Consider the following 14,614-nt stretch of genomic DNA (forward strand, 5'->3'; position numbering starts at 1 on the left):
TCTTATATAAGAATTAGCAAAGACTGCATGAAAAGTTTCCTTCTTATTACAAAAGCAATGTTTGTATGACAGGCAGACATAAATAAGTTGCATATAGTGGTGTACTTTTAAAAAATATGCTTCAATTTTTTTAATGTGTCTTTGTGCTTGTCTTTTAACAAAAGTTAACTCAGATAGTCCATATTTTTTGGTAGTTTTTGTGATGCTGAAACATGTTGTTTGAATTGGGTAGATGGTGATTGGCAGGGCCCCTCCTAAAGTCCAACAGGGTTAGTTGCTTGCCCAGTGTCTTAGAGATGCTGCCCGATCCATCTCCTCAGTGAAGGCCTCGGCCTTTTCCTGCTTTGATACATGTAGGGTCCGGCCTCTATCATCTTGAGGTACCTCATTTAGCCTGAGACACCACCTCCCTGCTGCCTGATGCCTTTGGTATCCAGAAGTGAGAAGCTGAGTCTAGATCCCATTGTGCACAAGGGATAATTGATGAAACTGCTTACTGAGCTGCCCTGATGCACCCGGGGACCAACTGTGCTGCACATGGGCCTGGTCCCTCCTTCTCCACCCCTGCCACTCCCCAGATGACCCAGAAATAGCCTGAAGGGGAAGGAGAGGGTCAGGAACCCCTCCAAGTTACGGCTTTCCCCTGGACCAATCCCAAATCCTGGTCCAGAGTCACACACTGTGAAGGCAGTATCCCTGTGAATAGACTGCTCCATAGCAGGCAATAGGCAAGTCGACAACGCCTCTAAGATCTGGCTCTTCTGTCCCAAGGAGCAGATGAAAGGCCTGCTGCTGCCACCACGGGAGGAGGGTAGGGGGAGGGCTGGTAGGCTGGTGCACTCCTGTCCTTCTTAGATACCCTCAACTGAATCCTGAAATGGCATGAAATGCAGCCAAAAATCCTTTTTAAAGATTATTTCCTTTTCCAATGTGTCAGCAATAAGGGAGGGGTTAAGTCCAAACATTTTCCCAGTTTGGTCACAGTTCTCTCTTCTGCCAAAACCATTTGGCAGCAGGCTACCCTGTCCCCAGGAGAAAGGTGTGCTTATGATTCAGTCCTCTAAGCTTCATTATTTGCTAAATCATAACAACTTGGAAAAAAAAAAAGTCAGTTCTTTTAAACCAGGGAAGAGGAGAGAACAGGGAATAAAGAAATAACCACATCCTCTTCCCTATCTTCTAGAAGATGTCTCCCAAGCTTTCCTGGAGGCTGTTGCTGAGGAGAAGCCCCATGTAAAACCCTACTTTTCTAAGACCATTCGTGATTTAGAAGTTGTGGAGGGAAGTGCTGCTAGATTTGACTGCAAGATTGAAGGTAAGTCTGTAGCTGTTCTTCCCTGTACAGGGGGTGTGGCGGGCTGGTGGGCCCCTACTGTGTGCCCTCGGCAAGACGTCAGTTCTGGAATAGCCAGGCTGTGAGGGAAAACGGGTCAGGAGGAGTTGGCCCGCTGCCCCCCTCCACCCACTGAAGAACAGTGCTGTTTAGTCACTCTGATATTTCACCCACTTACATCAGCCGCTAGACCCAAGTTAAAAGTGGTTTATCATGGACCTATTTGGCTCTGGAACGTGCTTATTGAAATGAGCTTTGCAAGCTTCCTGGAAGCATGTGAACTGACCACAAAAGGCTCTCACAGGAAGGCTGGTGCAGAGCATAGTATGGGGAGAAGACAGCTCTGCTGTTAATCAGCGGCCTGTGTGACCTGGGGCAGTGTTTCAGCTCTTCTGAAGCCCAGGCCCTCCTCTGTAAGACAGTGTCTAATGCCCTGAGTGGCTCTGGGGACTCTGTGAGATGACACAGATAGAAAGGGGAAACCTTTCAAATCTTTTAAATATGTCATGGAGTCATGGGGGAAAGCTGTGGGAGCAGAGAGCGCCTGCGGTGTGACTTCAGACAGAGGGAAGCTGGGATGCAGGCCTCTGGCCTGTCTGCCCTGTGCTTCTCTACCAGCCAGAAATAATGTGGTCACAGGAAGTTGTTGGAGCTCAAAGAGCCCTAAGGGATCTTAGCAGAGCACCTGAGGAGTCAGCAGTGTTGGTGACACACAGCATTTAAGTTTCCACAGACTGCAACATTCTAGAAAGATAAGACGGGCCTCTCTGCTTCAAGTCTGTGACTGTCATGTGACAGTTGCAGGGCTCTCTGCCACTTTCAGTCACGCCAACTGCCCCAAGGCAGCAGAGCACTGGACAGCAGAAAGAACAAACTGTGCCTCCCACATTGTAAGAGTCTCCAGCAATCTGACTAGATAATGCCTTTTGGGTAAAATAACCCAAAGGTAGGAATGAAGAAACAAGTTTTCTCCTGCATCACTATATTATCAAGCTGGCTTATAAATGCCTGGCCTACCATCATCTTTCATGTGTTTCATCCAACTGTTTCAAAGAGTGGATGTGCTGCCTTTGCTAGTGCGGAAGTGCTCAGAGAGGGGGCTCTGCTGAGAGCTTGGGGGCCACGGCTTGTAGCTCTCACCATCACCACTGTCTTTGGGTCTTAAGTTCTTTTTCCTTTAATTTTTAGAAAATATCATATAATAATTATCTTTTTGCTTACTTTTCTCTTTGGGATTATTTTCTTGGTATTTGCATTACTTTGACTGAAGTGCTGAGGGGAAATTAAAGCATATGGATGCTGTTCAATAAAAACAAAATTCTACTTGAAAAAAATGTTAGAATTCTTAAGTTGTTCTGTGTAATTTTTATTCTAGTTGGGGATACAATTTTGTCCTGTAAAACAACGTCTCCAAAAATTTAGAAACAAGTCAGTTAGAAGGCAGAAAACACTTTTATTGCTGAACTTTGCAGCAATATGACTAACACATAAAATGAGACTAATCAGTGTGGTCAGTTTATCTACAGGCATATTGTCTGTCTTTGGATCAGATTAAGACAAATACTGCTTTCTTTTTCTTAGCAGTATAATCAGTTCCTCCAATTTATGTTTTACAGGTTGTTATCACCCTCAAATTATAATTTATATACCATAAAATTCACCCATTTTAAGTATACAATTCAATTATTTTTAGAAATTTACACAATTGTGCAGTCTTTATCAGAATCCAATTTTAAAACATTCCCAACGCCCTCAAAAGATCTCTTGCACCCATTTTTACTGACTCTCATTTTTTTTTTTTTTTATTAGTTGGAGGCTAATTACTTCACAACATTTCAGTGGGTTTTGTCATACATTGATATGAATCAGCCATAGATTTAGACGTATTCCCCATCCCGGTCCCCCCTCCCACCTCCCTCTCCACCCGATTCCTCTGGGTCTCCCCAGTGCACCAGGCCCGAGCACTTGTCTCATGCATCCCACCTGGGCTGGTGATCTGTTTCACCATAGATAGTATACATGCTGTTCTTTTGAAATATCCCACCCTCACATTCTCCCACAGAGTTCAAAAGTCTGTTCTGTATTTCTGTGTCTCTTTTTCTGTTTTGCATATAGGGTTATCATTACCATCTTTTTTAAAATTTAAATTTAAGTTCAACTTTTTTCTTTTTTTTTTATGGCTACACTGGGTCTTTGTTGCTTTTTTTGCAGGGCTTTCTCTAGTTGCTGCAGGAGGGGCCTACTCTGTTACGGCATTCAGGCTTCTCATTTTGGTGGTTTCTTTTCTTGTGAAACACGGGCTCTAGGTACTTGGGCCTCCGTAGGTGCAGCACGCAAGCTCAGTAACTGTGGGGCACAGGCTTAGACACTCCATGGCATGTGAAATCTACCCGAACCAGGGATTGAACCTGTGTCCCCTGCACTGGCAGGGAAATTCTTACACACTGTGCCTTCAGGGAAGTCCTTAAGTTCAACTTGTACACAGGATAAAAAAATTTCTTTTAATCCATGAAGATAGTTAGTTCTAGGGATGTGATTAGAGTTGGGGCAGTGTTCCAGAGAATAATCTATATCTGTATTAAGGTGGGAGGTGGCACAAGCCCTACATGGATGAGAAGTGGGATACCTGCACAATACCTGATGTGAAGTTTCAGACATTAGTATTTACAATATATGCCCATATTTAAGTGTAAATATCAAAATAGATGCTAAAAGCTAACATATTTTCCCCCCTCTATCCCCTTAATCATTAGAGGTAGCTCAAGAGTTTGTGCAGGAAAACCTTAAATAATAGTTTCTGCAACTTGTGCTCCCTCCCTGTGATGCAGGATACCCGGACCCTGAAGTCGTCTGGTTCAAAGATGACCAATCAATCAGGGAGTCCCGCCACTTCCAGATAGACTACGACGAGGATGGGAACTGCTCTTTAATCATTAGTGATGTTTGCGGGGATGATGATGCCAAGTACACCTGCAAGGCTGTCAACAGTCTTGGAGAAGCCACCTGCACAGCAGAGCTCATTGTGGAAACCATGGAGGAAGGAGAAGGAGAAGGGGGAGAAGAGGAGGAGGAAGAGTGAAACAAAGCCAGAGAGAAGCAGTTTCTAAGTCATATTACAAAGACTATTTCTCTAAAGCTCAAAAAAAAAAAAAAAAAAAAAACCCGCAAGATAGTAAAAGCACCCAGTGTGATAGATTATTTAGTTAGGTTATTTGGGGGTTGATTCTTTAGCAGCAGTGGCTGACACCCAGTAGCGTTATTGATGGGCATTACTTTAAATTAGCTGGCACCTTAAGATACTAGTACAGCTAGATTTCATTTGGGGAAATCACCAGTAACTTTCTGACTAACTGATTTTAGAGAAAAAGTAACCAAAAGGGAGCTTTATCTGGGCAAAGTCATAATTCCCCAACTGAAAGCACTCATGAAAAATAAGGCCCTCTGGTCACAGCCGGCCCAAGGGTCCCTAGATATGGGGACTCCCCAGCTCCTCCTCCAGGGAACTGGGTCTTCTCCAGGCCTGTGGCACTTCATTCTGCAGGCAGTTGAGCCATTTTAACTTATGAGGCACATTATTTCCAAAGTATACCATAGACATTTGAACTTTTCATTTCCATCCCCTGTTCGACCTGCCAGTTTTTCTGGATCTGGACTTGCCATGAGTTTAAGCATTAGGGACACTTCCTAGATTCTGAAGATATGTCTCCTGCTCATGGATGACTGGCTTCCTTAAAAAATAAAATCTCCTTTCTTCCAAAATCAGTAGAAAATCTAAACTTATCCCCTCTGAAGATGTCTAGCAGCTTCAGACATTTTTATAAGAACCTATGGGGAAAAAATTCCTTGTTAATGTGCTTTTTTCCCCTGAAACCAGGATTCCTATTTGTGCTGTTTAGAATATCAGCTCTGCATGTGTGGTAAAGATTTTGTGTTTGAATGTATGAAAAAGCAGTTTTCCAAAAAGTTAGTCTTAATTATTTATTGGCCACTATGAAACAGATTTCAACTGAAGAGCTATAGAACTCCATGTACTTTGAAATCTCAGTCAGTATAGTCTGAGTTTAATATACCTTCATTTTTAAACATGTTCCAAACAGCTCTGTCTACCGTCTGGGTTCCACAAAGTTCTTCTTGGATGTGCATCAATCATGCCTTGCCCCCAACCTTGAAATATATTCTTAACCTGATACATGCACTCAGACTTGCATCTTTAGGAATTTCTAACTTTCTTTCACTACATTGGCACTTAAATTTTTCTTCATAAAACTTTTTGCAGGTCATAAACAAAGACCATAAACTGATATGCCTAATACATTTCCTCTGTGTGTGTGTAACATTCCAAATACTTTTTTCTTTTCATCCACTATTTGTAAAGTGCAGCAGTTTAATATTTCAAGGGACTTTTAAAGAGTTCTATAAGAACCAATTTTAAATTACTTCAGTGCAATCCTACACAGTATCAGCATTAGAATTTTGATGTTACTTAGTCTTATGTTATCTTCCATTCTATTTTTATCTGCTTCTTGCTGCTAGTTTCAAATTGCCAGTATTTTGCTTTTTAAGCAGTTACAATATTTTTCATAATAGCCACAGTATTGCCACAGTTTATTATAATAAAGCATTTTAAAGTTGATTTAGAGCATTCAAAGCTTTTCTTCATCACTTTTCATTGTATCTAGACTATAACCTTTGTGTGCGTGTATGTTGTATACGTGTGCGCATGTGTGGTGTGTATTTTTGTTTACAAGTTTTTTGATGCCTTCTTGAAGTTGTGTTAATGTTCTCCCAGTTTATTATGCCATCAGAATGGTAAATGAGAACACTACAACTGTAGTTAGCTCACAATTTTTAAATAAAGGATACCACAGTGCATGCTGTTTGTTCAGTCTCTGCAGCCTTCTTTTCCTTTCCACACCACCAGTTGTAGATGACCGAAATAGATCTCAGAAACTAATAACAAACTCTCTGCTGTATAAATGATTTATGTGATTATCTTTTACTAAGGAACAGAATGACTTAGGCAGTTCTAGTTTATACTAGGTAGCCTAATTTGCACATTTACTTCAAAATTTCTCTTGAGCATAATTTTGGTTCAATTACCTTCTACTATCTATAGTACCCTCATAATGCTAAAAATCTATCTGACATTTTTAGTATGCCACAAAATCATCATCATAACTAATATTACTTACCAACACTTGGTCTGCGTTTGTAACTTTGGAGCAGTTTGTTATTGGCAGCCAAGTGGTATCTTTGCATGTCTTGATATTGAAGCATTTGTTCTCAGGAAACCATCATTCCTGTTTCGTAGTAAGTCTGTTATCAGAGAACAGATGGTGGAGTCCCCCCATGTCTTGAGTATTCAAACAATATTGTAAATATTCTAGGAAGAATCAAGATATACTATTAAATGCTGGACTAGATGATTCTATGATTCCACAGTATAGTCTGGAAAGAATCCATTGTCCAGATAATGTTAAATTGTTTCATATTTTTTAAGACAACCACAATCCACAAGTGTTCCTACTCAGAAAATTTTATTTTTAAAGAAAAAGACCTTTTATTCCTTGCTAGTGAAAAATGTACCTTATGTTCTGAAAAATAACAAATAATTTCTTTTCATCCTGTTCTCATCCCAAACATATTTAAAAAAAAGAATATTGATTATTCCTTACATTGCAGAGCTTCATATTAAATGAATTTCTATGTCAGCCCTAACTTTACTTACAGAAAGTCTCTTTTTATCAAAATGTTTTGAGTTTTACTTCCCACATTTTACCTGCTTTTAATACATCTGTGCTAGTGAGTATTAAGGAGGTGAAGAATAATTGAATATTAAAGAAACTAAACTCTCCACATTTCAAGAAAACACAGGTAACACTATATCCTTTACCCCTTGGGAACTCCGTTTTTTGAAAAGGAGGCTAACATCTGTGACAGTCATTACTGAGGTTATTTGCCCGCAGCATATGATCAGGACCACGTTCCCACCTCCCTGGCCAGGTAGGGCTGTGTGTCTAATCCTCGTCAGCAGTGATCCCCTCTGGTCCAGAGAATTTAAGTACTGGTGCAAGACTCTCCATAATGATTGTCAGATGGTGGCTACTTTATCCACCTGGGTCCCAAGCCAACCCCAAACAGGTACATAACACAAGCAAGAAATAAATCTTCGTACTTATAAATCGCCAAGATTTTAGTGTTCCTTGTGGCTGCAACATAGCCTAGACTATCCTTTTATAAGGTCATCACCATATTCTAGATCTGTTCTGACCAATATGGTAGCCACGACTCACCAGTGGCTATTTAAACTTTTAATCTAAATAAAATTTAAAATTCAGTTCCTTAGTTGCACTAGCCATATTTTAAGTGCTCGACAATTACATGAGACTAGTGGCTGGCTACATTACTGGACGGCACAGATCAGAACTTTCTATAAAGTTCCACTCTGCAGTACTGTTCTACATGGACTATGAAGAATAGAGAAACTCCAAATTTTACTTTAACTATGCATATTACTTTTCAAATTATTGTGAGAGTAAAATTTAAAAGTTGGTATGAAATCAGTCTGGAGGGAATGGTCTATAGTTTCATCAATTGTATCAAATAACAGTTTCAACATTTACATGATTGTGTTTGATTATTTTTATATTCACACATTTTTTCACTTTTTAAGACATTTAAGAACACCAGTTCTGTGCTTCTCACCACAAACTCTAAATAGATCTGCAATTTATGAGCAATTACTGAATTACTTGTGATATGAAGCAACCAGTTAGGCCAAAAATCTCTGGTGTTTTTGGAACTTGGAGCTACTTGGGATAGGGGAGCCTCCAATAAGGATCACTGAGGTAGCAGAGAAAGAGACAGACAGCATCTCTGGGGCAAAATTTCCTTGACAGTGAACCAAAAGGAAGGGGAAGGGGCCATTCTGACAGCTAGAGTCATTTTAACCTCAATGGCTTTGATCATAACTCCCTTCCCATTGGAACCGGAAATACTCAGGAGACCTACAGCATGTGGAGACAACAGTCAATTTCTAACTGCTGGTTGTTTGAAATTTTAGCTCATAGGCCTTCTGGTATTCCAAATTCTTGTACACTGCAGGGAGGGCTTCATGCCAAAGACCACAGCTGCAGTAGTGACCACACAGAACTACATGATAAATCTTCACATTATTTGATTCTCTGGGACTAGATTTCTTCCAGCTGGAAATAACTAAGGAAGAAGAAAGTTACAAATTAACCTAAGTCAATTTCTTATTACTAGCTTCTTTGGGGCAGACATCAGTAGCTTCCAACAGTTAAGAGCCAGGTTAAGCTATAGGACTTCACCATAATCTTGCTTCAGATGGTATGTTACAATGAATGATAGACTCTGGTCAAATTCAACAAACATTTATTAGCAAGCCATTATACAACCTATTCTGTAAGCTCCACGACATCCCAGATCTATATCTCCATAAGGCATCTTACCTGTTCACTGAAGGCAAATGATGCAGAATACTAGGGTATGATCTAACTAACCAGGTTAATCAGCCAAGTGGAGTCAGTTACAGATGTACTTCTCACTGGAGTTCTGTAGATTGTGCCTCAGTTTCCTCATCTATAAACTTAAAGTAATAATACTTCCTCCCTCACAGATTGTTATAGAAATTAAAAGAGCTTATGCACAATACCTGATACTTATGGAAAGCTCTATTCTTTTAGCACTCAAGAGATGCTAAGATGCGTTAGAAATATCCTCTACCCTCAAGGAACTGATAAAACTTCTGTAGAAACAAAACAAATATGTGGAAAAGTTATACACTAATGAAAGATGGAACAAATTATTTCAATTCTACCCCTCCAAAAAGAGGATCTTTGAAACTGAAAGTACCCATCCAATTGTACAAAACACAGTTGTTATGAGTTTAAGAAATATTACAACTGCCCTGTTCTCAGGAAAATTTAACTTCAAGTCTCTAAGTACCCTCTTCACAAAGGAGAAAAGTTCATCTGACCTTTGGAGTCTTATTTTCTGAGGAATTTCTCACAATTGGCTTGACTTTAAACTCACATTTAACATTTAACCCCCAAATGTTTGCTAATTTTAAATTTATATTTACAAAAGTTAATTTATATTGGCTTATTTCTGACTGTATATTAACCACAGAACAAATTGGGCCCTGCTAGGCAGTTTCAAGAAGAGGCTGTGTAGATGAAAGCTCAACATGCTCCTGTTTCCTGGAGAACTAAGAGATAAAGGGTTTAGAAAATAGGAAGTTACCATAGTAGAGAGAAGACCGAACATGAACTCCTGAAGACAAGCAGTAACTCTGTTCTCTTCAGAACCCCATTAAACTGAGAATAAAGGAATAATTTTTTTTAAGTTATAAACCTCTCAAAGACAAACATAGGAGAAGAAAGAAGAAAAATATCAGAATTTTAGAAGATGGAAAGCAAACAGACAAATGGGTAGCTTAAGAGTACAGAAGTTAAAACCTGACTTCCTGCAGGGAAGAAAGCCTATAGGAAGACAAGTCAGTTTTCCTCTGAAGAAGCCCCAAAAGGTTAGAAACTGAGGAACTGTACCTGTGAAGGGGAACCTCAGAAGGAATGTAAGGTAACAAGTCACTAATGTAAACCAAGGTCACTGAGGTCAAATCAGATAAAAAGTCCACCCAGGAGATCAATGCAGAAGTAGGATGGGATACTTAGGACAGACAAGGGTCCAGTGTCCAGGAAGTCAGTCTGAATACATCAGTAGTACCCATGGTCATAGTACAGAAAATAGCCTGACTGTAGAAAGGCATTCGCTTGCTCAAGGAATTTTTGAAGACAGATAAACTCATTTAAAGTTAAACTGGGACACTGTAAAAGCAGTGCTAAGGGGAAGATTCATAGCATTACAGGCCTACCTCAAGAAACAAGAAAAAAGTCAAATAAATAACCTAACTCTACACCTAAAGCAACTAGAGAAGGAAGAAATGAAGAACCCCAGGGTTAGTAGAAGGAAAGAAATCTTTAAAATCAGGGCAGAAATACATGCAAAAGAAACTAAAGAGACCATAGCAAAAATCAACAAGGCTAAAAGCTGGTTTTTTGAAAAAATAAACAAAATTGACAAACCATTAGCAAGACTCATTAAGAAACAAAGGGAGAAGAACCAAATTAACAAAACCAGAAACAAAAATGGAGAGATCACAACAGACAACACTGAAATACAACGGATCATAAGAGACTTCTACCAGCAGCTCTATGCCAAAAAAATGGACAACTTGGAAGAAATAGACAAGTTCTTAGAAAAGTATAACTTTCCAAAACTGAACCAGGAAGAAATAGAAGATCTTAACAGACCCATCACAAGCAAGGAAATCGAAACTGCAGTCAGAAATCTTCCAGCAAACAAAAGCCCAGGACCAGATGGCTTCACAGCTGAATTCTACCAAAAATTTAGAGAAGAGCTAACACCTATCTTACTCAAACTCTTCCAGAAAATTGCAGAAGAAGGTAAACTTCCAAACTCATTCTATGAGGCCACCATCATCCTAATTCCAAAACCAGACAAAGATGCCACAAAAAAAGAAAACTACAGGCCAATATCACTGATGAACATAGATGCAAAAATCCTTAACAAAATTCTAGCAAACAGAATCCAACAACATATTAAAAAAAATCATACACCATGACCAAGTGGGCTTTATCCCAGGAATGCAAGGATTCTTTAATATCCACAAATCAATCAATGTAATACACCACATTAACAAATTGAAACATAAAAACCATATGATTATCTCAATAGATGCAGAAAAAGCCTTTGACAAAATTCAACATCCATTTATGATTAAAACTCTCCAGAAAGCAGGAATAGAAGGAACATACCTCAACATAATAAAAGCTATATATGACAAACCCACAGCAAGCATTACCCTCAATGGTGAAAAACTGAAAACATTTCCCCTAAAATCAGGAACAAGACAAGGGTGCCCACTCTCACCACTACTATTCAACATAGTTTTGGAAGTGTTGGCCACAGCAATCAGAGCAGAAAAAGAAGTAAAAGGAATCCAGATAGGAAAAGAAGAAGTGAAACTCTCTCTGTTTGCAGATGACATGATCCTCTACATAGAAAACCCTAAAGACTCTACCAGAAAATTACTAGAGCTAATCAATGAATATAGTAAAGTTGCAGGATATAAAATTAACACACAGAAATCCCTTGCATTCCTATACACTAACAATGAGAAAACAGAAAGAGAAATTAAGGAAACAATACCATTCACCATTGCAACAAAAAGAATAAAATACTTAGGAGTATATCTACCTAAAGAAACAAAAGACCTATACACAGAAAACTATAAAACACTGATGAAAGAAATCAAAGAGGACACAAACAGATGGAGAAATATACCGTGTTCATGGATTGGAAGAATCAATATTGTCAAAATGGCTATTCTACCCAAAGCAATCTATAGATTCAATGCAATCCCTATAAAGTTACCAATGGTATTTTTCAGAGAACTAGAACAAATAATTTCACAATTTGTATGGAAATACAAAAAACCTCGAATAGCCAAAGTAATCTTGAGAAAGAAGAATGGAACTGGAGGAATCAACCTGCCTGACTTCAGACTATACTACAAAGCCACAGTCATCAAGACAGTATGGTACTGGCACAAAGACAGAAATATAGATCAATGGAACAGAACAGAAAGCCCAGAGATAAATCCACGAACCTATGGACACCTTATCTTCGACAAAGGAGGCAAGGATATACAATGGAAAAAAGACAACCTCTTTAACAAGTGGTGCTGGGAAAACTGGTCAACCACTTGTAAAAGAATGAAACTAGAACACTTTCTAACACCATACACAAAAATAAACTCAAAATGGATTAAAGATCTAAATGTAAGACCAGAAACTATAAAACTCCTAGAGGAGAACATAGGCAAAACACTCTCCGACATAAACCACAGCAGGATCCTCTATGACCCACATCCCAGAATATTAGAAACAAAAGCAAAAATAAACAAATGGGACCTATTGAAACTTAAAAGCTTTTGCACAACAAAGGAAACTATAAGCAAGGTGAAAAGACAGCCCTCAGATTGGGAGAAAATAATAGCAAACGAAACAACAGACAAAGGATTAATCTCAAAAATATACAAGCAACTCCTGCCGCTCAACTCCAGAAAAACAAATGACCCAATCAAAAAATGGGCCAAAGAACCAAACAGACGTTTCTCCAAAGAAGACATAGAGTTGGCTAACAAACACATGAAAAGATGCTCAACATCACTCATTATCAGAGAAATGCAAATCAAAACCACAATGAGGTACCATTACACGCCAGTCAGGATGGCTGCTATCCAAAAGTCTACAAGCAATAAATGCTGGAGAGGGTGTGGAGAAAAGGGAACCCTCTTACACTGTTGGTGGGAATGCAAACTAGTACAGCCGCTATGGAGAACAGTGTGGAGATTTCTTAAAAAATTGGAAATAGAACTGCCATATGACCCAGCAATCCCACTTCTGGGCATACACACCGAGGAAACCAGATCTGAAAGAGACACGTGCACCCCAATGTTCATCGCAGCACTGTTTATAATAGCCAGGACATGGAAGCAACCTAGATGCCCATCAGCAGACGAATGGATAAGGAAGCTGTGGTACATATACACCATGGAATATTACTCAGCCATTCAAAAGAATTCATTTGAACCAGTCCTAATGAGATGGATGAAGCTGGAGCCCATTATACAGAGTGAAGTAAGCCAGAAAGATAAAGACCATTACAGTATACTAACACATATATATGGAATTTAGAAAGATGGTAATGACAACCCTGTAATGCAAAACAGAAAAAGAGACAGAGATGTACAGAACAGACTTTTGGACTCTGTGGGAGAAGGCGAGGGTGGGATGTTTCAAGAGAACAGCATCGAAACATGTATATTATCTAAGGTGAAACAGATCACCAGCCCAGGTTGGATGCATGAGACAAGTGCTCGGACCTGGTGCACTGGGAAGACCCAGAGGGATCGGATAGAGAGGGAGGTGGGAGGGGGGATCACAATGGGGAATACATGTAAATCCATGGCTAATTCAATGTATGTCAATGTATGACAAAAACCACTACAATATTGTAAAGTAATTAGCCTCCAACTAATAAAAATAAATGGGAAAAAAAAAGCAAACAATAAATAAATAAATAAAGTTAAACTGGTTGTCCAAGAAACAAAATCATTTAGACTTTTAATAATGTACTGTTAATGAATGTATTGTATTTATTTAATGTGGAAGCACAGTTAACTTCCATTTAATTCAACTTGCCTGACTTAACCACAACTTTCATTCCTTCTGTAAAATAAATTAACTAATGCCCACACCCTTCTGTTCTACTAACTTATGCCCACTAAATGAGTAGTATTATTTACCAAGAGTCAGTTGGATTAAACTTCTTTATGCCAGTTGTACAACTGTAATTATGTAATTTAATTATTATGTAAGTCAATAAAAATGGAGTGCTAAAGGGAAGAGAAGCTGTTTCTATGGAAACTAAATTGAGACTAGTGGTCATTTTTGGCAGGTTGGATATTTGCATTTATCTCCTGCCTCCCAAAACCTCACTAAAATGAAGGTAAAGGCACAAAGGCATTAAACCCACAGGGCAAAGAGTAAGAGAGGTGATATATTAGACTTGAGTTGTTGACAAAATTTTTGGATAGACTAATTGGTAATTAATTTTGTTTCAACTTGTTCCACTCTGCAAGCATCTATAAGGGTTATTGTTGTTGCTTACTCGCTAAGTCATGTCCAACTCTTTGCAACCTCATGGACTGTAGCCCTTCAGTCTCCTCTGTCCATGGGATTTCCCAGTCAAGAATACTGGAGAGGGTTGCATTTCTTTCTCCAGGGGATCTTCCTAACCCAAGGATCAAACCAGCATCTCCTGCATTGACAGGCAGATTCTTTACCACTGAGCCACAAGGGAAGCCCATCTGTAGGGGAGAAAGCCTCAAAAAGCAAGTTGAGTCCTGAATATGGCTAGACAGTATACTTTAGTTTGAAAATCTCAGGCAGCACCCAGAATGTAACCCATAAAACTGCTGTCTCCTCTTCCTTTTGAGTTTCCCACCAAAGATTCAACTGACACAAAAAATATAAAAGAATTTACTGATTTTGTAAGGAAGGTAAATAAGGGAGTTCACACTGGTCAGCATTTCATTTGAAAAATCCTCCGAGGTGTATCTCTTCTCCTAGGTTTCTCTCTTCTTTACTCCCCTCATGATGTTTTTATCTT

The 14,614-nt window shown here is 39.1% G+C and overlaps 1 protein-coding gene and 1 long non-coding RNA gene across 6 annotated transcripts in view; one reads left to right on the forward strand and one right to left on the reverse strand.

The window, feature by feature from the left end:
* The window catches only part of MYLK (myosin light chain kinase), a 280,134-nt gene extending 273,931 nt beyond the window's left edge, over positions 1-6,203 (forward strand). For 4 of the 5 annotated variants that reach the window (XM_061166997.1, XM_061166994.1, XM_061166996.1 and 1 more), the window contains 2 exons: positions 1,184-1,315; positions 4,162-6,203. In XM_061166997.1, the coding sequence (XP_061022980.1) occupies positions 1,184-1,315; positions 4,162-4,412 (383 nt within the window). In that variant the 3' untranslated portion in view covers positions 4,413-6,203. The remainder of the gene's footprint in view (positions 1-1,183; positions 1,316-4,161) is intronic. The other variant, XM_061166993.1, reaches the window with a different exon arrangement.
* Positions 6,114-14,614, reverse strand: part of LOC133073483 (uncharacterized) — a 31,144-nt gene continuing 22,643 nt past the window's right edge. The window contains exon 2 of the long non-coding RNA XR_009696985.1: positions 6,114-6,716. This is a non-coding gene — a long non-coding RNA (uncharacterized LOC133073483). The remainder of the gene's footprint in view (positions 6,717-14,614) is intronic.

The sequence above is a fragment of the Dama dama genome, chromosome 19 (assembly GCF_033118175.1).
Source record: "Dama dama isolate Ldn47 chromosome 19, ASM3311817v1, whole genome shotgun sequence".
Classification (NCBI taxonomy): domain Eukaryota; kingdom Metazoa; phylum Chordata; class Mammalia; order Artiodactyla; family Cervidae; genus Dama; species Dama dama.